This window comes from Temnothorax nylanderi, unplaced genomic scaffold, assembly GCF_030848795.1.
Source record: "Temnothorax nylanderi isolate EJ_2023f unplaced genomic scaffold, tnyl_v1.0 TNYL_tig0012_pilon, whole genome shotgun sequence".
Classification (NCBI taxonomy): Eukaryota; Metazoa; Arthropoda; class Insecta; order Hymenoptera; family Formicidae; genus Temnothorax; species Temnothorax nylanderi.
The window spans coordinates 1384760-1408605 of NW_027249074.1; the positions used below are offsets into that span (position 1 = coordinate 1384760).

The 23846-nt window shown below is 41.8% G+C and overlaps 1 protein-coding gene across 5 annotated transcripts in view; it reads left to right on the forward strand.

Annotated features, from left to right (window-relative positions):
* Positions 1 to 23846, forward strand: part of LOC139767819 (uncharacterized) — a 189831-nt gene that overhangs the window by 105138 nt on the left and 60847 nt on the right. For all 5 annotated transcript variants that reach the window (XM_071697470.1, XM_071697473.1, XM_071697469.1 and 2 more), the window contains one exon: positions 16470 to 18952. In XM_071697470.1, coding sequence (XP_071553571.1) covers positions 17192 to 18952 — 1761 coding nt within the window. In that variant the 5' untranslated portion in view covers positions 16470 to 17191. The remainder of the gene's footprint in view (positions 1 to 16469; positions 18953 to 23846) is intronic.

Sequence of the window (23846 nt, forward strand, 5' to 3'; positions counted from 1 at the left end):
GACTTCCATTGACACAAAATTTTTTACTGTGTACTCAGTCTTTTCAATTTGTCTTACAAATCCGTGATAAGAAATATTTAGGTTGGAGAGAATTCGTCGCGCACGAATGCTCGTGAGAAACCTCGTTCGCTCCCTGGGCAGAATGAGAACCTCTTCGCGGCTCATTCTGCGCCGAGTAAGAATGAATTTCGAAGGAGGAGGTGAGAGGGATCTGAGAGACAGAGCGACGAGGCGATCTAACGTGAGATAATGAGTTAAGACGAGATAGCGAGTTACCGATGAAATATACGTACGTGAGCACGTGCACGTATGTACACTCGCGAGTGCATGCGTGTGTGTGCATATTTACGCGCGACTGAGTGCCAAAGGCCGGGAATGAGAACCGCTGGCCATTATCCAGCAGCGAGGCTACTCTTCATTTAAGTCCCATTCGTCTTTCTATCGGATCGCCTCTCCCGTACACGTTCATAGATTTATCTTCCCCAAAAAACCGACCTGTGTATCCTATCTGCAAAAGTTTTGTATCGCATGAGCAATGTGTTTCATCAAATAGAGACAACGGTGTGCCACAAAATTCCCCAAAAAGTTTTAACATGAGAAATCGGATTGTCTGTGATTCTCAAATCATTTTAACGAAAATAAAAATTTAAATATTTTTTTAAAAGTACTATTACATATTAATTACTTCTGTTTTTAAAGAAATGAAGTTTAGCGATAATAAACATGCTATCCTTTCGAAAATATTGCGATCGATGAGTAATGATTCTCGCGAACTCTGCATAATGTTAAGTTTCGGATGCAAATATTTGGAAACCATATTATTCCTCTTCGATTCGAGTATGTCTTTCTATTTCGGTCCGTTCGCGGTGTGAGCAACGCTTAAAGTTCGCCTCGCGCGGAGGGGTACACGGGGGTGTGCTTCTTGAAAAGCTTGCCTTCGCATTTTTCGCGATCAAACGCCGCTGGAATTCCTGGCTCGGCCGCCTGTCGAGCTTCGATCCGCTTTTTCGCTGCACCTTGCGCGCAGTGCCAAGAAGTTAGTCGGCCGGAATTCACACTGACTCATTCGATTAGGTCGTTCGTTCGGTCGGGGAAGAGGTTCGTTCGCTCGACCGAAGGCAAAGCTGGTTTTGCTGCGATTTTCATGCCGCCGCGCCGCTGCGCGTCATTCGTTCGCCGTTCTGCGTCTCGTTTTTATAGTCGCTGCACTCCGGGGCTGCCAGCTATTCACACCGGAATTTTGGCATAATATTATCGTATCTTGTTAAAAAGACCTGGTGAAATATCATAGAATTTTACAGCAAAAAATTGAAATAAAACCGACTAAAACGTGGTTTACACGACGTATTTTTATTAGCAACACTGGCGTGCTAGCTACCAACAAGAATTATGTATTTTAAAATGCTAATAAAGTAACTTGTGCTTCTTTGTCGTCGTTATCGCAGTAATCGAGTTAACGTGTCCTAATTTTACAAGTTGTATAACAACTCTTCTAAACATTTTTAAATAAAAACATGCTGCTTGCTTACAAAAAAACACTGTAAACTACGTAGAGAAAAAGTTTCTTAAAAAGATAGTAAGAAGTAAGAATAAATGATTAATTATCTCTTTATTTAATATAATGTATTGTGCATTGGTACAAATGGCCAAAGTTTTTTTTATTATAATTTATTAAAAGAATTACTCGTCGAATCTATTCATCCACTCTTCGTAACTGATTCATGAAAGAGAATGTTATGTTATGAGGAAAAGATCATGCAATTACTATAATTATAGTATCGTTGGCATACGTGTATACTAACAGTTCAACGGCATCACACTTGCTGGTTTAAACGACAATTTAGAAAATGTGCTAGACTTACATAAAAGACTAGAAATACATCTACCAAAACTAACTCCTCGAAGCATTAAGAATGCTTTGAAATATTTTACATCACGTAGAACAAATTCTTTCGCTTATCCAGCAAGCGTACTGCATTGTCCTATGATAATTTTATCGGCAAAAAATTACTTGCGAGAAGCAATTTTTCATTTATTTTCTCGCTAGCAATTCAAGATGGCCGGTGACACTTACGGCAGGTTACACGGTTTTAGAAACTTGCGTCCGGGAAAAACCTGCATCGTCGCGCAATTTCTGTAAAAAATGCCCTTCCGCGAGCAGGCTATAAAACAACGTAATTACAACGTCATGTATATTTTTTTTAGTTTGATATGGCAAAAACGACGTTTTTATTCGATGCAGCAAAAATGTCGTCGGTTTTGCTACATTACGGAGAAAAATCATGCTTACGGGCCGATTAGAGCATGTCTGACTGGATACGTATGCATCTATATTGACTCTAAACTTGGCAGTGTACGTCGTCGGATATTATGCCTCCGCTGTTTATCGCCTGGGCTTGTAAATTCTCATTTAAGATTTTCAAGTATGAGATTTATACAAACATATTTGCGTACATCTTTTTCCCAGCTTATTATCATACTCCTCCGCTTTGTAAATAATGTATTCCAGAAAAAATTAAAATGTCGACGCGCGAGTGTCTTGAATGAGATTCGAAGTAGAAATCAGAAAACAAATTAAACGTTGAAACATAGATATCTTCAATAAAAGTCGATACACGATACACGATTGCATTATCATTCGATAAAGTGGGGTTATCGTTAGTGGGTTAACGCGAATATTGAAAGATCAATCTTGTATCACTATTGCACTGCTATGATCTATCAAAGGTCGCGCGTAACAGTATCTTTCTATTTTTGGAATTCTCGATCACGTGAAATCATTGATCGTTGCTCCTTGAGCTCATTTAAGCATCGACTTCACTCCGCTTGCGTAACTTCGATTTATTGAACGCTTATTGAACGACAGCTTTTTCTATCGACAGGCTTTAAGAAAGGCTAATCCCAATTGCATGTTTGCAATATAATTTTTAATTTACGCGAATTTGGAAGTAATAATTTTTAATTTGTTGGAGCAGGTATTTTGCAGAATATTGCATAATATTCACTATCACAGGAACATTGATCATCGCTTACAAATACTGACATACATTGTTACATAAGATTCTAGTGGTAAAAGTAATAAAATAGATTCTGGTTTTATTCGAGTTCCCCTAAGTAATCTTACGATATTGTTCTTACCATTGAGACTTTATGATATCTGTATCGTGACCGAAAAATATTTAACGATAAGAGAAAGTAATAGTAATGGCGATATAATGCATTTATATCGTAATAAGTTATTGGTATTGGGTAAGAAATTGATACCAAAAATACTGATACCCTGTTAAACTAAATCGTCCCTGATACATTTCGCGGTGGCATAAATCTGTCGCGTTGGTTGAGAGCGCGTGTATATCTCTGCACGGCAGCCGTATACGCGAACATGAATACATCGTTGCGGACAGGCTGCCAAGTTTGGTGGTGGTTAAACGAACGCGATTTCGTGACGCAGGGAGAGAGGATGCAAGCGGGACGGACGGGACAGAGCCTTGTCATTATCGTCGATCCGCGCTCTTGTGTCATTCGAATTACATTTTCGCACCTTTCTCCGTACGATCGTAAAAAAAAGCGGACTCATCGTCGCTTCGTCGGACCATGCGAATTATCCGTATTCCGTGCGCGATAGAGCGCGCGGCCGACCGCGAAATTTCAGCGGAATCTCGTATCGCGATCCGAAACATCTCGTTGATGCTTCTCGCTCGAACCCGTTTCTGCGTCGCGCGAACCGCGCGTATAAATATTTATGCACTTGCCAGGAATGCACATGTTTGCGCATGCAAGCTGACACACGCAGCAAAATCCGATTTTTATAGGCAATCATAGATATATTCCGCCAAAGCTGTCGTTGCAGAAAAAAAATCACGGTATACGATATACATTTATAAAGTCATGTGCAACGGAATAAAACTCATACGTGACGCGTGGGACGATCGACTTTAATTTCCGGAATTCATCGAAAGTTTGAATAATTATTTGTACGAATGTGCGAGAATTCTTCGATTGTTTGTAAATCCAACTGAAATGAGAGTGCCTGATTTTTTTTACGTAACGGCGAAATCGCGTTTAACAAACGGCTACCTGCACTGAGTAACGGTAACGAAAATCGCTCGGGAATTTAAAGGCTAAATAGGGCGAAAGAAGCGCACGTTTTCGTTCATTGTACGGAGAGCGGGCGATCAAGGATAATGCCTGTTCATCTGTATGCGCTCGCTTGGTTCTATCTAGCCACCGCGATCGAGCTTGGTTCGATTCTATCGATCGTGACTCGCATCGAAAGAACGGTTTCCTGTAGTCGAGCAATCTGATCGGAATCTCGTCGATCGAGAAACGGCAGGTTTTGACCTTTTACTGCTGTGCACCGTCCCAATCTTTGTAGCTATATAACCATTAGAAACTCTATTCTAAAATTCGCAATTTAATTCCAAATATGTATAATCTCAAAAAATTATATGTATGTATATATAGGATATATAATATTTAGAAAAATATTTTCGTCTAAGTATTCTTTAAAATCTGATTCTTAAATATAGAGAAAAATTTTCTTTTAAAAAAATCTATATAAAATTTTATATTGATATTAAAATATTGATCATGTACAAAAATTGTGAAAATAGTTCGAGAGAAGGTTTTCGCAATCGAAAAACAAGTTTGATGGGCTTTCATAAATTGTTGATACGAGAAGTGGCGTTCGTTGGGAACGCATTCACAGAATTGGCGCCGCCGAGAATTGACCGCGAATATCGTTGCCTGTGGTTACAATCTGCGAGCGATCGACACTGTTACGTTCGCGCCGGCTGGCTTCGATCCCCGAGATAAATTTAAGCGATTGTAATACATATCTTTACAGACCGAATGATTTCGCGCGCGCGGCACTCTTGAGATAGGTATGGTTGTTTACCAGATTTATCACGCGAGAAAAGATATTGAGTTGTAGCGACTGAAAAAGCCGAAATTGGAATCCGAACCCGAATGTAGTAAAATAACTAGCTATTATACACATCAATTTTTTTAGTGTAATTTTATAAAGTACAGCAATTTTTCAACGTGACGTGCGGTAATATTAGAATTTTACCTTGCAAAATTTGCAAAATTCAGAATCGCAGGAAACGCTTTTGCAAAATAAAATAGAAATGTTTCACGTGCATTGGCATATCAATATCGAACTTAGAGTCGGCGGAGTCGTCGATATTCCAATGGCCGAGAGTGCGCATTTGCGCCTCACGCGAGCGCACGATAGTTCCCACGGTTAACGACAGTACTGGTCAAGCATATATTTTAGAACGCTCATAAGATGCTTGAACAGCTGCTGTCAAACGAGAACGGGACGACTTGGCACAGTCACCGACTCGCAGAGACATATGCTTGAAGACAAAATCTTCCGCGCGTGAACACGCGCTGTCGGGAGCCAATCGTATATTCAGCGGTGTATAATGACTGCGACATAAATTGGAAAATATGTGTTACGACGTTCTCGATCAACGTTAACGTTTCGCGCCGTGAAAATGATATAACGCGTGCTGAATCACGATATACTGTCGTAAAATATACATATATGGAAATCAATGGCGTGGAATTGTATATCTGAATTTAACACTCAAATAAAATTCGTACATTTTGTTTTAGCCGCTAAAGGTATCGTTAGGTTTTCAACGCGTAAATTTCTCCTTCGATTGATTTATTAGACAAGCATTTTAATGATACAAGTAATAACACGCTAGTTACATCAAGCTCGCCGATTATTAATTATAGCTTTACGGTAGAAAAAATCAAGTGCTATAATTGAATCGGAGAAAACAGAGGATATTTTAATAATACAGTTTTGCAGTGCATCGCGGAAAAATAATCATGCATTACATAAGGATACGTGCGTGCCGAAAATAATAACTTCCGAACTACATCGAGTTTATCCGCATAGTTTTATACTTTTATAGCATAGCAAACGACCATGTAAATTTAGGAGAGCCGTAAATTGGAGAAATTAAATAACAGAGTATTATACATATCATAGAAGAACAATCGCGCCTTACGTAAGCACGTATGTTCATCTCGAGAATAATAAATTCTTAACTGCATCGGATGTGCCTTTTTATTTACGAGACGTAATAAGTGGCACGAGAACTTAACGGCTATAATTTAATTACATAAATAAAAAAATGCTTAATATGTATTTTTGTAGCGTAGAAGGTGTGTGTGTTTTACATAACTAAAGGAACAATCTTTTAATTGCGAGTTTGTTTTTTTCTTAATTGCAATAAAATGTTTGAAACGCTTTGAAGCTCGTCAAGTTGAAAGATCAGAGATGCTGCTATATATTACAGCATCGTAGCGTACAAGGATGGATGATCGCGCGTTACGTAAGCTGCGTCAAGTCGTTTTTAGTTGAGGAATATAATGATCCATTCAGCAAACTTACGGGCTATTATAACTGAATCGCGGGGAAATCAAAGAATGTCATTATGCGCGCCGCGTGGAAAAAATGTTGGTGCGTTACGCAAGTGTGCGCAACCGTTCGGAACGCGCTGAAAACTCGTAAGCGATTTCCAATAATATTTTCACTTCAGCCGTGACGCGTATTGGCAGCGGACGCGTTTGGCCTCGCATCAGATTCTTGTCGCCTGTTCTGCAGCGCAATCGGATCTGTACCCGATGCTTTTACGTTGTTAACATATCGAGCGTCGAGTGGTCCGTTTGATGCAGTGGTCCTCAATTACCTTTTTGCATTCGTATTTGAAGGAGATAACTAATCGCGATGCAAAGGCGATATGATAAAATTGCGTCACGGCGACGCCGTGTTTTTAGTTGAACAATTTAGTATAACAGTGACCTAGTTCACTTTTCTAAAAGTGTGAAAAAAAAAACAAATTTTACAATAAGCAATAATTAAGAGTTTAATCTGATAAGAATTACTCAAGAAGTATATTATTGAACCTTTATTATTATTAAGCGGAAATTATATTATACAGTTCCATGTTATGTAAGATATGTATTTCAGTTATTTCACGCAATTTTCTAGTTAGATCTAATTTTCTCGCGCTACACGAGAAAGCTTTGATTAGCTCAGTCAAGTGGTAATCCCCGGTGTAGCACTTGGCACGAGCCAATCCGCTATCGAGGTATCGAACTAGTCGACCGACCTACCGCTCGACGGAAAGCTTCTACCCGCTCGTCCCACGAGCCGAGAGAAACGAGTTTACCTGCTCATCGAAGTAGGTAATGGCCACCTTCTTGGAAGGATGGTCTCTTCCGTCCTTCTCCGGCTTTCGTCTTTATTCTCGGCTTCCTCGGGGCTTTTCTAGCTATGCAGCTTTCGAGGATTAAGAAATATGATCGTGTGATTCTCCATGACGAGATATTTCTGTGGTATGTTGAAATGCCGGATTTGTAGCAGCGCATTCTGGCGAACAGGCTTCTTCGACCAACCGGAGATATGCTTTGTTAAGCAAATTTCATTACAAACCTTCTTTCGTCCTCAAGTCTGAAACGCACAAGAAAGGTCGAGAATATATAGCCATATTTTTTAATCTGGACATTTATTATTAGGAGGCAAATGTGAGTTGAGTATTATATATTTTTTTAAATATTTTATGCAAGTGGAATCGTGTCAAGTATATAAATATATCAGTGACATTTGCTCTACGTTATGTAGAAATTAGTTTGTGTGCTATGTTCTATTTTATTATAACACGATGACGTCGATCGTCTATATATTATTGCCAACGTTCATGTATAACTATTATTATTACAATTATAACGATACCATAAACTAAATAGTAAAGAACAAAGGTGAACGAAGTCGAAACATTATATATACAGTTGAGCGTAGTTGAGCAATTTTCTCTTTCCTCTGCGATCGACCGATAACAGCGGCGACTAATCACCCAACTTTGCTTCGCCGGCAGTCACTTTGCGGTTTCCTACGCCGTACAACTATGGACAAGCCGAAAACTTTTAACGATCTCGTATACCGCTCTTCGATACGTCGTGGAGAAAACGTCGGCACAAGATATATTCCGAAATCCGTGTTACTTTAAAATTACGTTGAGCTATACAGGATTAACAAAAGGAGATCATCCGCACGTTGCCGGGTTACCTATCTCTCCCTCTTTTTCCTTCGTTTTTTTTTCCCTCGAAGCAGCACAAAATCAGGTCGAGACCCTAAGAAAGGTCTACACGTGGTAGACGAGGGAGTGAACGAATGAGTGCCGCGCGCATTGTGGCAGCCGCGGAACCGGCTAATCTGTTTGTTTGGCGAACTACTTCCCGATTCCAGTCCGGCCTTTCATCTCGTCGCTCGCAATGAGCTCCTCCATGACTCGCGCTCTCTCGACGATCTCTAATGAGTTTGCGATTGGAGTTCCTCGAGTACTCCGGGAACTTTCTCTCTCCCTTCCTCTCTCTGCCCTCTTTCGTCACCGTCGTCGTGATAATGAGAACTCTTTGCCCTCGCGTCAACGTCAACGCGATGTCAATTTCCAGCGAATTCTTTCGCGAAAGAGTATCGTCGCTCTCGTCTCTGTCTGCATACGATCGCGACCACCAAAGCCCAAGTGCTTCAGGCGATTTTGAGATCTTTCTCTTCGGCAAACAATATCGACTATTGAAGTTTACTTGACATTTTGAACCAATTTTTGGTATTTACAATGAGCGCTGTTTGCTTATGTAACTTTGAAGGCAAGATTTACAATTGCAGAAAATTTTCGTCGTTCTTTTCAAATGCAGATTCTGCGATTTATTTTCATTAAGGTAAAGAATCGACTTCACTTCAATGAAAATGTTATTTTCGTAACCTTTTGATTTTCTTGATCTTAGACATTAGCTTTCCGAATAAAATTCCGTTAATGTAAAATCTTGAAGCTACAATTAAAAATACTATTGTCAGCTGCCATTAAACTTTTATTTTTAAATTGGCGCGAAATACATTTTTCTATGATGAAGAGGATTAAAAAGTCACCGAAATTACGCCGAAGATATAATGTTATGATTATTTGTCGAAATAACGATCGCCATACATGCCGACTTTATGAACAGTAAATTGGTAGTTGACCGCGAAATAACGTTCGGGTCGGGGCGAAGTGTGCGTTCCGGCAACGTGCAGAGTTGCGCTCTGCAGTCGGTCGCAGTCTCGATCACGTTAACGTGTATACGTCGTGTATACGTACGTATGTACGTTGTATGTATACTGCGCGTCAATGATCCCTTTCCTGAGGTAAGCGGGGAACATAGAAGTCTAGAGACGCTATTGGTTACTTCTATTAAAGTCACTAGAATTTTTATGTTCCCCCCTTACCCCAGGAAAGGAATCATTGACGCGCCGTGTACGTCGCGTAGTTGCAGGGGTTGCAAAATTGCAGTGTATCGAGCGAGCGAGCCAGCGAGCGTACGAATGTACGAACGAAAGAGAGAGCGACTGTCTGTGTTGGTGAATGCTGCGCGTCGCTCGTGTCGGCTCCTTGTTTCGAGGCGCTTTTATGAAAGCATGAAAGCCCCGACGGTGGTTTATGCATTGGCGCAGTGTTGCGTCTATTGCGTCCTCCCGCGACCACGGAAACGCGAAAAATAGAGAGGAGAAAGGAAAATTGAAGCCGGTGGTGCAATAAGATGTCGACGCTTCCTCGGCTCGCGGCTCGGAATTCTCGACGATCAATGAAAGCCCGTGATATCTTTTGAAAATCGCAACCATTGTCGTATCGATCACAACAAGAATAATATATAATTGTTGCTGTTATGCTCTCATGTATGCTTCAATAGCGATATTTTATGCTGCGTTAGCCATAATCGATTCTAAGTATCTAAAAGCATTGCGGTAAAATGAATAAATATAAATGGATATAATTCCGCGGTGAGTGATTTGCAAAGTTAATCGAAATCCGCGTGACATTCAACAAAGCGTTAAAATTGTCCGTGTACTCTCAGCCTTGAATAACCGTGCGCTCGCGTGAGAGAGAGAGAGAGGGGGGGGGGGGCAGAAAAAGAGAGAGAGAGAGAAATGCAAGCCGGTTTCGAGGATTAGCTTGCAATTTTCACGGAGTTGTCATTAACTCGTTACGAAGCTGTAGAACGTGTTGACAGTTATATTCCGACGGAAATATCCGAACGCCAATAGAACGGTGTGCGATGCTCGTTAATATATCGCGTATGGTTCGTTATGCAGAAAAGCGTTTATATCTACGCTCGCGGCTCCGCATTCGAGTCTCCTGCACGGCAGTCGCGCGAATTGACGCGATTGCATACGCATCTTTCAGAAAGATCCGCGTGAACATACAGATATATACCAATCGCGCGCGTAAAAAGTAGCTTCTGACGGTTTTACACTCTGGGAAACGATTAAATCTGTCTATATATCGCGTACACGTCCGGTATTCTTTTTCATAAATTCACGATAGGCATGTAATATATGCTAGGACTTGTTTCTGGTTCGCGGTATAAAACGTAGATATGCAGAACCAAACGTCTTACGAAACGCGCGATGTTTTCTCGAGAAGTAACAAATTGTAACGGACTTTAATTGCCTCTCGGCTCTTCCACGGCTATAAATCCGTCTCTATGCAACTCCGTTGTCAGCGCGCGTTTGTACTCGCCGCGAACAACAGCCGGGGCACGTGAAAAATAAAATAAGACGGAAAAGGAGGGAAATAAGACGGGCGATGGCGGCGAATACATCTCGCCATTACGGCTCAGGAGCAAGTATGAGCGACGTGGAAATAGCGAGCCTCGGAGCTGTAATAAAGAAGATTGAGCACGCGTGTAAGTAGCAGCCGCGCGATTTAAGTAACGTTCACATCGAATTCACGAGAACTTTTCTCTACCGTCTCATTTTGCAGAATGTCAAATATATCGTGAAATAACTCAGGATTAAAAAGAAGATATTTATCGTATGAGTTTTATTAAACATTTATGTAACTTTGCGAGTTTAACTCAACCTAATATCAAGTTGGAGTTGGAGAAAATCGAGTAATTTACTTTTCAGTGACTTTTAATGAGTGTTTAGCATATATAAAATATAAAGATTTAATTTAGAATGCAATATCTTATTAAAGTTTCTTTAATTTCCAGCTCGTTAAATGCATTTAAAATTTACTCTGGTTTTTCGTTCTGCTTTTATTTCTTAATCACAAGTTCTGAGAAATTTGACTTGTATGATAATCAATAGAGCGGTTAGTCACTCCGGTGGCCTGTACGATAACGTGAGAGTGGGAATCGCCGGAATGCAACTGCGCTTAGTTAGTTTCGTGTGAACGGTACCTCAATGCCGAAGGATAATGCTCCGGCAATGGCGGCGAAGACAACGTTGCTCCCAGAGACGGTGGAACGGTCGCAACAATCGCGCGGCGCACTCGTCTAGAAAGGAAACAGGCTTTCGCCATTCCGCTTTCCATGATCGTTCAATTATTCAACGCTGCCCTCCGCGCTGCACCTCTCGCCATTCACACGCGGACAAGTGTAATGGAATATTAACACGGCGTAATTAGAATTCAATTCGACATTGCTCGATGCAACCCGGATTTATGCGTTCTGGACTCACAATCGGAGAGCATAGAGTACCGTACGATCCGTAGAGAGCCATGCATTACTCGGAACGTCATTAATCATCTATGCAAAGCTTAATGTGTAAAATTAATTTCCTGACTATATCACGCAAAATTATGAAAAAAAGAGAAGCGAAAGAAAGCAATCACTTTAGGGAACGAGTTAATGAGCCATCCGAACTTGCGAAAAGATTTAAAAGATTTAATTCAATTAGTCGAAATCTGACATCTTATTCCGTGCGAGGAAAATTAACTGAAATGTAAATAAACATTGAGTTTCTAAATCTGTCATTATCAGACTTTATCAGAAGATAAGATGCAGACTCTTTTAAAGATCTTACATAATCGGAATTTGCTAGAAACTCGACGTATATGTACCGTAGAAAATGGTACAAGATTATAAATTCTCATCGTAATAAATCGTGCGCTTTAAACTTGAACGACCTTTTTTATTCTACGTTGATATCGATTTCTGTTTTTTATAGTTTAAATCTTTATAGTTAGTATCGATCGATCTAAGGCTGCTCCAGTACTATTCAAGACGTGTTCCGCAAGACGTTCGCGCTAAGCGCATACAGAGTGCACTTGTGTGAGTATTTTAATAGGGGTATTAGCGATAAATTTAACACAAAACGCAGCGGAGATCTTAATCTTCAGCTCGTTTAAGTAAACTCATTACGTGGTCCCTACTTCGGAGGAAGTAGCGGCAGCATCGTTAGCATAAGCGATGACCCCTTCTCTCCGCTCGACTGCCGTGCTACATGTTAATAAGAAGCTCGTTCTGTAAAACAAAGGAATAAACTAGCTGCGCCAAGAAGAAACCTGTCTTTGTTTTCGTATTAACGCGTACCCCAACACGTTTGATTAATTCCACAGATTAACGTAATTAATGTTTCCTTTAAGGTTTCGTCTACGCGCGAAACGATAGTTTACTTGCTGAAAAAATTGAATTAAAAAATGCATCTAGTTTATCGCGTTCGAATGAATTTACTCGATATGAGCTTTGATAACGAGCTCATTAAACAGCTTATTTGCTACTGATTTAAATATTAATTAAGATCTTTTTTGATGGGTATACGTAATTATAAAGGCAATAAGATTGGAATATTATTTATTGCATATAATCTTTTGAAGTAATAACGTACTCGTAGAGATATTTTTTTATATTTTTTACATAATGTTGTGAATTAAAATTTATTAAGCCGTTCCGATAGAATCCGTTCGATACGCGTTGCTAAAAAAAGCTTTATTTTAAACATCCACTATCATCTTCATGAAACTCTGATTTTTCTGTGAAATCTTTTTATAAAGCAAAGCAAATCTTTTTATACATTAATTTCGTTATATTTCTCCTCTCAATTACTTTCTTCTTTGAAACGGAGATCACCGATCTTCAAACGAGGTATTATTCTACGGAAAACTGATTCGCTCTCGTTTTCGTTTTTCCGAAGGTAACTCGTTAGCTTTGCGTCTCTCGCATCCGTCTTCGGATCGAAGTATTCGTGGGTTAACTCAACTCCGTTAACAAGGTAAATTCTCCTCCGTCCGACCTCAGTGGTGGACTTCATTGACGTCATTACGATCGAGGTTCGCCAGAATGCTTGCGCCCACAGTACGGAATAGTTCGGGCTTACCAATTGTTCTCCGAGGAATGCCGTCAATCTCCATTCGTGGAATTGTTACGAGAACGTGGAGAAGAGGGATCCCTCGCGCGATACCCACCGCGCGTTCTCGTCTTAACGACTCGTCTTTATCCCCACCCGGTATAAATTGCACCGGATATTATTTTCGTCGCGAAACTCCCCGAAGTCGCGCGATTAATCATGTAACTTAATGCGGGGACGGTGTAACTTAAGGCCGGGGCAAGTTCCCGGCTACGCTGCGATCTTGTGATTTTGCGCGACTTCCGCTTCTTCTCGATTAACTCCTGAATATTATATATCGTCCCCTTTTCGCGATGTAACGCAGAGATAATCTGGAAATACAAAGTATATAATATATAAGGTATATTTCGCTCTCAAGGAACTTAGTGTTAACGAAGTAAGTATTATGTTACTTTTGATTTTCAGCCTACCGAATTAAAAATTTTCCATAACATAGAATAACAGCTACAAACATAACTGCAAAGTGATATAGATTACAAATTTATAAATCTATGCATCATATACAAACGTATTATATGGAACTACGTTCTTTTTTATACAAATTTTTTAGTAGTTACTTTTCGATGAAATTTCCGCGAGAGTTCACTTTAGAGTTCGTTTACACTCGGGGCTATAATCACGCGAGGCGTTTACGTCCGCGGCGCCGGTCGATAGATGCGTTATCCGTCTATTCAACCTTAAAGGGGAAACAATCAAAATAAGAGTAACGGCGGCCGAGCTGTCATCGTGCGCGATACTAAAGCTGGAACGTCTTTGTCGAGGTCGATTTTCTATACGTTCGCATGAATTAGTATGGGAGCAGCGGTCGATTGGACAACAGTTGATGCACCTAACGATTATCGGATCTATAACCGCAAAAGAAGCGAGGTGAAATGGAGAAAGGTTTACGCGAGCAGCCAGACCTTTATCTACTTACTTCTTTTAGCTTAAGTGTCTCAATTGTCACTTTTCTTTATTATTTTAGGTGATTTTAAATGGTATTATAAAAATCTTGTATCTCGCGATTTATACCGACATTAAATGTAAAAGATAATTTTGGGTCTCATATTATAAAGATAGCTGATCGTGTAAAATTGATTGCTAACGTAAATTGGCGCGTGCATGCCGAAACGTTATTGAATTACATTAAAGAAAGTCTGACAAGTCATTCTCAGTAATTTATGTTAATTCTATTCCTCACTTTAAGAAGCCGTTGCTCGGATCATTTATCTCTCACCGTAAATAGCGGTTTGCTGTTTAATCATCCTACTTTGGCGTACGCACGATGAATACGAATCGATATCGTCACGACGGAATATAGACAGCTTATATATTTATAAAACTTATCAGTCATAAATCATTTCTCAAATTATTATATTTTTCGATACAATATTTTGTCATTTGTTCTCTTTTTTATTTCTCGCGCCGACCATCTATACTACTATTGTCGCACGCAGTCGTGTGTCACATATAATGTTTCGAGAGAACTCGGTTTTAGAGAACACGGAATAAATTCTACTGTACTCTCTATTGGGAGATCCGTCGATATATCTCCCTCTCCTCGTCCAAATCTCCTCGTTTCTCTTTCTCGCGCCGGTCGTTACTGACGCGGGGCGGTTGGACCGCGGCCAAAATGCCGCCGGTAAAATTAATCGTTGCCTGACACGAATTCCTCTCTAAGTGGGAATACCAATTTGTAGGTGCGAAACAGAGAGAAAGAGAAAGAGGGAACGTCCCGGGGGCGAGACGAGGAGGTTGCACCGCGTTGCACGCCCGGGGTGAAAGCCGGAAGGTGGAGAGGAGGGGGAGGAGAAGGAGGAAGCGGGTCTCTAAACATGTCGTTATATCGAAGCTAACAACCCGGTTTACGTCGGCTCTCGACTCGTTCTTGGGTTCTCCCAAGAGAAACGCCGGCGAGTAACGCGCGCGCGTTTCGCTGGTTATTGGCCGCCGGCCAAGTGCCCCTGAAGACTTATCCGCTATCAAGCATTGTTTATGAAAGCAATGTGACTACAAAGTGATGCGCGTAGTCTTTCGAGTAGACCAGCCGCGACGCCAAATTAGCGCTGCCAAATTAATTAAAGTCGCCGGATTCCCAAATGGGTGACCGCGCCCTCGTCTCTATCGCAGCTCGTAAGGTCCGCGGGCGTTTTTATTTCATTCTGCAAATTTTATGATTATGAACTTAATCTAGAAAATTTTCTCATTATGAGAAACTACAACATGTTCTCGAAAAATAACGAACTTTCTTTTTATCATTGCTCTGTGACCGTTGTATTAACAATTATTAGTTAAATTATTAAAGTTAAAAAAATGCATATATTATCGAAACGTTCTCTATGTATCTTCTAATCTTTAAATAAAGTTTAACTTAATTTTTGCAAATGTATTGCTGGTATCTTGGTATTCTATATGTATCTTTGAATTTAATTCAAAAATTTTGATCATGTTGAAAGTAAATAATAGAAGTTAACTAAAATAACAAGAAGAGAGAGAGAGAGAGAGAGAGAGAGAGAGAGAGAGAGAGAGAGAGAGAGAGAGAGAGAGAGAGAGAAGAGTTTAAAATTTATACAATACCTCATTAAAAATATTTTTACCAACGATTGTAATATTTTAAAACGCTCTAAAATATTACATTTAAAAATAAATTCTAGTTTATGACAGCAAATATATAAGAATTAATAATTATGTAATAATGCAACCGGATTGTCTATAGCAAAATTGTGTAGCAACTTATATCATAAGATAGGTTATCATAGTGAAATAACGGTGGTCACCTCGTCTTCTTTCTAAAACAATAATTATGCCGCTGGAATGCGTCTCATGTTAGCTGCGAGCGGCGTGCCTATCAAGCTAAGAATGTGCCGGCACATCTCGGCGTTGTTTTACAGAGAAACGGATTGCGCTTGCCTCGCTATATTGGAGTTGTTCCATTCTCGTGGCACTTATTGCCACATCTTACAGTAACCATCCATCGAATTTAAAATAAAAAATAAAATTTTAATTGAATCAAAATAAGAAAATAATAGACAACGATAAATGATAGATATGTTTCTCAAGACAGTTAGGTTCTTATAAAATGTTAGTATTTTAATAAGCGCAAAATTATTAAAATAGAAGATAATGTAATGAATATTTAATTAGTAAAAATGAAATCATGAATAAACAGGCGAATCAGATTAATCAGACATCCACGGAGTAACTGCTTCGACAAGATAATCTCAAGCTAATCCGTTAAATGATAAATTAATCGTTACACATCTAACACATCGACATGAAGGGAATCACTTGCGTGTTACAGATCGGAAGCACGTCGATCAGCCGAGGCGCGGTTCCGTCGGGAAATCGAAGGGAAGAACCGCACGTTAGGCTGACGCCGACTGGGAGGATCGTTTCGGGGGACATGGCTTAACTCGCGACAAGTGGGAGATAGGTGGAGGAGCCACCATCCTCGGGTCTCAGGATTCCGAGAGCGCGGATGGTCGCCGAGATTTCCTACGACGTTGGAAGTAATCACGAGTGGTGTCGGGTGGTGTGTTCGTGATCAAAGAGGGGGGGTTCAGTGGCTGTGATCGTGGTGTTGTGTCGGGGATCAGTGTGTCGTCGGTGAAGAGTGGTGAGAGGTATATCAGGTTGCGCGTCCCGGCTACGCGAGTAAGAATTAACGACAGGGAGCAAGTGTGGTGAGGAGAAATCAAGGTGGATAAGGTGTACACACGATAATAACCGAGAGGTGGAAGGCGCGAGGAGAGAGCGAGAAAGAGAGAGAAAGAGAAAGAGAGAGAGAGAGAGGCGAGAAGAGAGATACGGCCGGATATATCGCGAATTACGTCGAGCGAGAGTAGAAGCGAGAGAGTGAGTGATGTGTTCGATGGACGAGGCGCGTCTCGCGGGCGGTGGTCGGGGTAATGATAACGCGTGTAGTCACGCGCGCTACCACTACTACTACTTGGTATCCAAAGTGAGAAACGGCGGGCAGTCGGTGACCAGGCTGGCGGGCGCCGGGGAAACGTTTCCAAGGGCATGGCGACCACGCCACTAGGCGGTCGCCTCCCTAACGTAAACCGTAAAGGACCATCTCCGTGCATCGGTGGTGGTGGTATTAGTAGTAGTAATAGTAATAGTAACAGTGGTGGTAACGGCAGCAACGGCAATAGCAACAACGGTAACAGCGGTAGCAGCAGCAACAACAACAACGGCTTAAGTAACAACAACGTTAGCGGCGGTCAATCGAGGAGGCAAGAGAGAGCGCTGGTCGGCAGGGAGCATCGCGATCATCGTCACCATCACCATCACCATCACCATCACCATCATCACCATCATCATCACCATCAGGGTCGGGACAAGTCGTCATTGTCATCGTCGTCGTCGTCGTCGTCGTCGAATCAGCAGCGTGAGTCTAATAAAGCAAGCACAGTGGCTGCTAACGCCGGTGAACTGGATCCGGCCGCGACGAATGCGAGCAATAACTTTGAGTACGACGACAACGAATGGGACATTGGCATAGGTGACCTGATAATCGATCTTGATGCGGACATTGAGAAGACGAGGGACGAGAAATTGAGCTCGGGGACAGGCATGGCTTCTACGCCTGCCTCGGCAGCATCGGCACCGAATAACGCGAATCATCATCAGTTACAGAACTCGGCGAGTGGTCTCAACTCAAACTCCTCGTCCTCGTCCGTCCCGTCGACTGGCACGAACGCCAGCAGTCAATCTTCGTCGTCCTCGTCATCGTCGTTGTCGTCGTCCTCCTCGTCATCCTCATCGTCATCGTCCTCCTCTTCGTGCGGCGTGAACTCGTCGTCGGTGCGCTCCAACAGCCCCGGGAGCGGCAGCGGCGGCGCGAACGGCACCGGCAGCGGGAACGGCGCCGGTAACACAAACGGCACCGCGTCTGTAGTCACCGGTCCCGGTAACAAGCAAGCGTCGGGCATAAACGTGAGCGGCGTAAACGCCGTCCACGGTAACGCCGGTAATCCCGGCAAGATGGCCGTTGAACACTCGGCCACCGTCGACAAGGGCCTCAAGATGAAGATCAAGCGGACGAAGCCCGGTACTAAGACCAGCGAGGCCAAGCACGAGATCGTCAAATCGAACGAAATCAACGGTACCGCCTCGTCACAGGATTCGAATAACGGCACCGCTGCGTCCTCGACGTCCTCGTCTTCGGCCGTCGGATCGACGTCCGCGTCGGCCGCGGTCGCACAAAACTCACAGAACTCGGAATGCGGCGCCGCATGCGGCGGTCAGTCGTCTTCGTCGAACAAATCCAAACCGAGCCACTCGCCGGCATCGGCCGGCGGCACCGGTGCCGCACCCTCGTCCACCGCCGGCTCGAAACGCGGCTCGAGCGGTCATCGGCGCGACAAGGCGCGGGACAAGCACGATAAACCGCAGAGCAATCACACACCCCAGCAGACCAAGCCGGAGATGAACGGTACCGCGCGACCGGCGCCGCAGGGCCAGAACTCGGCCGGTGGCGCGACGCAGTCTCAGGGCCCGACGCCGGCCGCCACGGCGCCACAACAGACCCAGGGACCACCGCCCAGCTCGAGGACAGGTTTCTCCGTGTCACAGGGCCCCGGGCCACCCGCGACCAGCGCGGCGGCACCCTGTCCGCCGCCGAGTCCGGCGAGCGCCACGGCGGCCGGCGCGGCGGCCAAACCGGAACAAACCAAGGTCGCCGCGGTGCCGGGTCCACCGCTCACGACACCCGCCGAGGAAGCAATGGACACTGCCGCTAGTCCTCCGCCTGCGAAAAAGATGAAGACGGAACCAAAGGTAAGTCTCTGCCAGTTGTTGACTAATTTCGTCGCAACGTCGACCATTCAAGTTACTCAGCGTTAACAGAAAGTGTTGTTCTCACGAAATTTGTAGTTATCTTTTGAGATGTTGATGAAGATGATCATTTTTTCGAACTTTGTAAATTTTAGCTTTCATAATGAACGAATTTAAAGTTTAATTAGAATTTATTTCAAATTTGTCGACTAATGATACACCATTATTTGTTTTCATATTTATGAAAAATTTGATTCATGAGAAGCTACTTATCTCTGTGGATTTATAGCTTGAAAATTATTAACTAAATTAAATATTTTCAACTTCAAACATCAGAAGAAATAACACCTTTTACATTGAATCTGGAATATATTTTAGAATACACGTTAATAGCATTATATCATTCATTACTTCGCATTCATAAAGTATCTGTCATATTAAAACTGTTATTTGAAAAACGGACATGTCTACAATTAATTTTTCTTTCTCCTTTGAGAGAGACAAGTTGAATTAAGTTGACGGATTTCCTTTTCCGCACAAAATTGCGCGCACAGCTATGTTAGCGGGATAAAAAACAGGGGAATTTTTTTTCTCTTGCGCGACGCATTCCGACCGGATATGTAATGCTGATTTCCGGCAGCTCGTTAGTCGCCACGAGCTCGAGCTCCCTCCTCCGATCGGTATCTTCGTCTCGTCGGCGGCGACGCGTAACGCTCGTACGCACCTAACTCGCTCGCGGCGCGGCAAGATGAGAGCCGGCACGGAATCAATTACATAAGTTCATATGCATAGAACGCGAACGAACCGCGACGAAACGATAGTCTGCATGATGTATGCGCGTACATGCATCAATATTGCGTTCCGTTGCGTGCATCGGAAAAAGTTTTGTCTGAAAGAGATACTAGGAGATTATAGAGGAAAAAAATACTCGAAATGTCTCATTAGATACTCATGACATGCATTAGTAATTAGACAGTAAAACAATAGATAATTAACAAGGTAAATTTATTCATATAAAAGTGAATAATTTAAAACGCAAATGAAAGAATGACTTTCCTATAGCAACAGTATTCTTTAAGTTATGATGGATTCTATATAAAATATAAAAGAGGACGTTTTTCCATTTTTATTAGACAAAATATCTAGGAAATAGAAATAAAATTGTAACTCATATTGAATTAGTCTAGAGGATTCCTTTTTATTATATCTATTTGCAAATTGAGCAGAAACATGTTAATGAAAAAATCATGAAGACATGAAGAGATGATATTTTTCTATTTTCGTCCAAATGGAAACTTCAAAGAATCGATATCGCATTGACATGCTTTACGTATTTGCTTCCGTTTTATTCTACGTCGGGGTAGACTATCGCCGTGACACTTGAATAAATAAATCCGCTTCTCGAACGCGACGGGAACGTTATTGTAAAATACGAGCTTTGGTTTCTGTCGCGAGTCTCCGCGCGCGAGCGCGCGCGCATATGTATATCTGAAAATAAACGCGAAGCGAAAAATATCGTTTGAGAGATACGGCGGAGCACCATAAATAAATCTCGTCTCGCGCGCGCTTCGTTCTCTCGATCCACAGCCATCAAAAGTTGTGCATTATTTTCCCTCGAAGAGATCTAACAACGTTTTCGTATTTTACGGTTGGCTGGACGGCGGCGAATAGGATGGGTTTTCTTCTTGGATGTGCGCGGACAAATTTTTCTCTCAAACTGGACCTTATCTAACTCGCCGTGCGCTTGCCGCGCGAAACATTTACTTTTTGTCGCGCATTTTTTATATTCAAACTTTCGAAATGTTTGAAATGCAATCAAATAGTCAAATTTCATCATTTGCTCGAATTCAAGCGAACTTTAATTTAAAAAATTAAAAAATTTTAAAAATTTTAAAAATTAAAAATTAAAATTTTTTTAAATATCTCGCCGATTTTTTAAATATCTAAACTATCAACAGGCACGGGGCCGAAAAAATCGACACTGTATTCCGCGAGGAATATTTCATGAATGTATTACGTTGAAATTGCTGTAGCGTGTACACAGGACATTGTGTACACGCACGGAGTCGTGAAATCCGCGCGTTTTCCAACGGACCTCGGTGTATCTCTCGCCTTGGCACACATCGGGACCGTCGTCGTTCTCGTCATCGTCGTCCCGCACGTACGTGCTCGTTCGTAACCTTGTTCGCGAGCCATGTAACGCCGGACACGTATTCGCGCGTCAATCAACTCGTGTACGTGTCGCGGATGCGCTCGCGGGTCGCCCCGGCTCGGCTTGGCTCGGCTCGACTGCAACAAAATTGGGAGGGCACGCGCGTATGTGCTCGCGGCGGAAAACCCGACGACACTTGAGTGTACACGTCACAGTGTTAACTGTTAAACGTTCCGGTTAACTGTAATGCTGCTCTTTTGTACGTTCTAAAGAGAGAAGCAGAGAGAGATTCTCGCATAATTTTGCGGAGAAAGAGTTTACTGCGTGGCAATAAAGTTTTATACTCGTGAATAGATAGCAGCTTTGCTGTACATATCAATTTTATGGAGGTGAGGGAGGAGTAGGAAGGAATAATTTTGCGCTAAATTACGACAGTAAAAGACATCTTTTATCATGTTTGCAGTTGTCTTCGGTGCTCATTTCATAGTTAAATGCTAATAGACTTTTTTGTATGCTTTTGTATTGCTGTGTGATTTTTTTATCTATTTACATATGCAAACCGTGCACTCCGCAAGCTGCAATTTTAAATGCAAATTTTATGTATCGATTTTTGAGGCAAATATTGTATAGATTACGATAAATATGCTCTTTGATGATATAATAGACGCTATATGATGTTTCAACGTGTAGATTTTGCTGAGGGTATAAAGTTCAACCAAGATAGAAATTGGCATGAACTATTTCTGCTCTTTGTGCGATGATTGCAGCGAGTATTTTCACTTGGCGTCTCTCGTCGCTATTCGCGGTTCATGGCAGCCGCTTTGTCGAAGCCGTTTTGAAAGTATACCGACACGTCGATACACAGCCGATTGACTCGCGTCATCTATTATTCGCCGCCCGATTCGGCGAGTGACATCGATACGACTGCTCTCCATTGTAATAGCGGCGTCATTATTTTTGCACACTACGATTTGCCGGCGATATTATTAATGATCACCGCGCTATTCGAGAGAGGTAATATTTAACGAACGTATATTAACATGCAAACAAACGATATGTAATCTCTGTTCTGGCAGTGTATTGTTTTTCGACTTTATAGTTGTCACAGGTATTTCCAGGTATCGCGTTCAAATTGCAGTCAATCCTCAATTCATTACTCTTTATTTTCAACTTTCGATTATCAGACTACCAAGTATTTAGTTTTAATTCTTAAAGTTTAATGACGATTAATTCTCAAATTTTTTCAAAGTCTTTAACTCTTTTGAAAGTTAGTTCTCTCAACTCATTCTCGGTAAATTTGAGAGGTACGTGAAACGTGAAAGAGATAAATTCAGGTTGTTCGAAATTCGAAGGATCATCGCGTGATTATGACGATCTCATTTAATTCCGTGTCGATAGATTTTAATAATTCGGACGTGCGGTTAATCGAGCCGCGATGAATGAGTGGATTAACGCGCGGAAAAGGATCCGCTTGACGTGCCGTTTGATAAATATTTTTGATCGCGCCCCCGTCGACTCGGAATTGACGCTCATCGATGTCGGAACGGGTGCGGAGGTTGGGCGAAAGCCGAGGGACATGGCATGGTGGCCTGAGCAAAGTGGCATCGTCGACTGCTCTATGCACCGAGGGGAATAATCCGTTATAACCCTGGTATGGAGAGAGTTAGGGGTTCTCAAATTCGTTTCATATAAGACTGTTCTACATTATTCTAACAACATTTAAGCAATTGGAGCGAAGCATTTATTTATTTATTCCTGTATAACGTGTATTTTGCAATGATTTATTACGATTAAGTGTTTGTAGAAATTTTATTTCATTCTTTTAAGAAATTAAAATATTTTTTTTGTAAATTGGATGTTAATATTTATCATAATAATTGTTAAGATCCAATCCAGAGTTTTTACCAGTGAAATAATACAAATATATTGAAGAAGATATCTAGGAACAATAATTCGATGTTATTAGCATTTGTAGATCTCTCTTTTTTTATATCGTGGCCCAATTAATCTGAAGAGTAAATTTGCTATTAGATAAAATCGTTTTACCCTACATATATATAAATCCTTATTATAAAACTCGTTAAACCAAAAGTTTAAATTGTTTACTGCAAAAGCGCAGTTAATTAAAAGTTTCATTACCCTCATGTTCATTCGAGATGCTATTAAAAACCACATTGTCCGACGTTTCCGCTAGTTACATCATGAGGAGTCAGTATATGTCGATAAAAAAGGCCGGGTGATTAATCACAAGTTTTAATTGTCATAAACTTTCGGGTCAATCGAATTATCGGTTTTCGCATCATGTTTCTCTCTTTCTCTCTCTTCCTTCCTTCCCCTCCCTTCCTCCATGTTGCAAATGTTTATCTTGTGCCGCATTAATAATCGTCTGCACCGTGCTCATAAACAAATATTGGTCGTATGAGAGTTTTCCAATTAAATGAACTAAACTCACAAACGTCAGCTGTCTCTCTCTCTTTCTCTCCCTATTCCTCCACCTCTGCGTACGCCTTTAACTCACGTCGCCACAAAAGCAACAGCGGAATAAACAGATTACATTCTCCCCGGAACACATTTTTGCCCCGAAATTTACTCCGCGATACACACCCATTTCCCGCGCGATGTCACCCACCTACGTTCAACCCTTCTTCCGCGTCGTCCCCACCCTCTTGAGCGTCGCGACGTCGATGCAGGCTGCACAGTGCCATCTTCGCGTCCGCGCTTTCGCCTTTCCTCCTTTTCCACCGC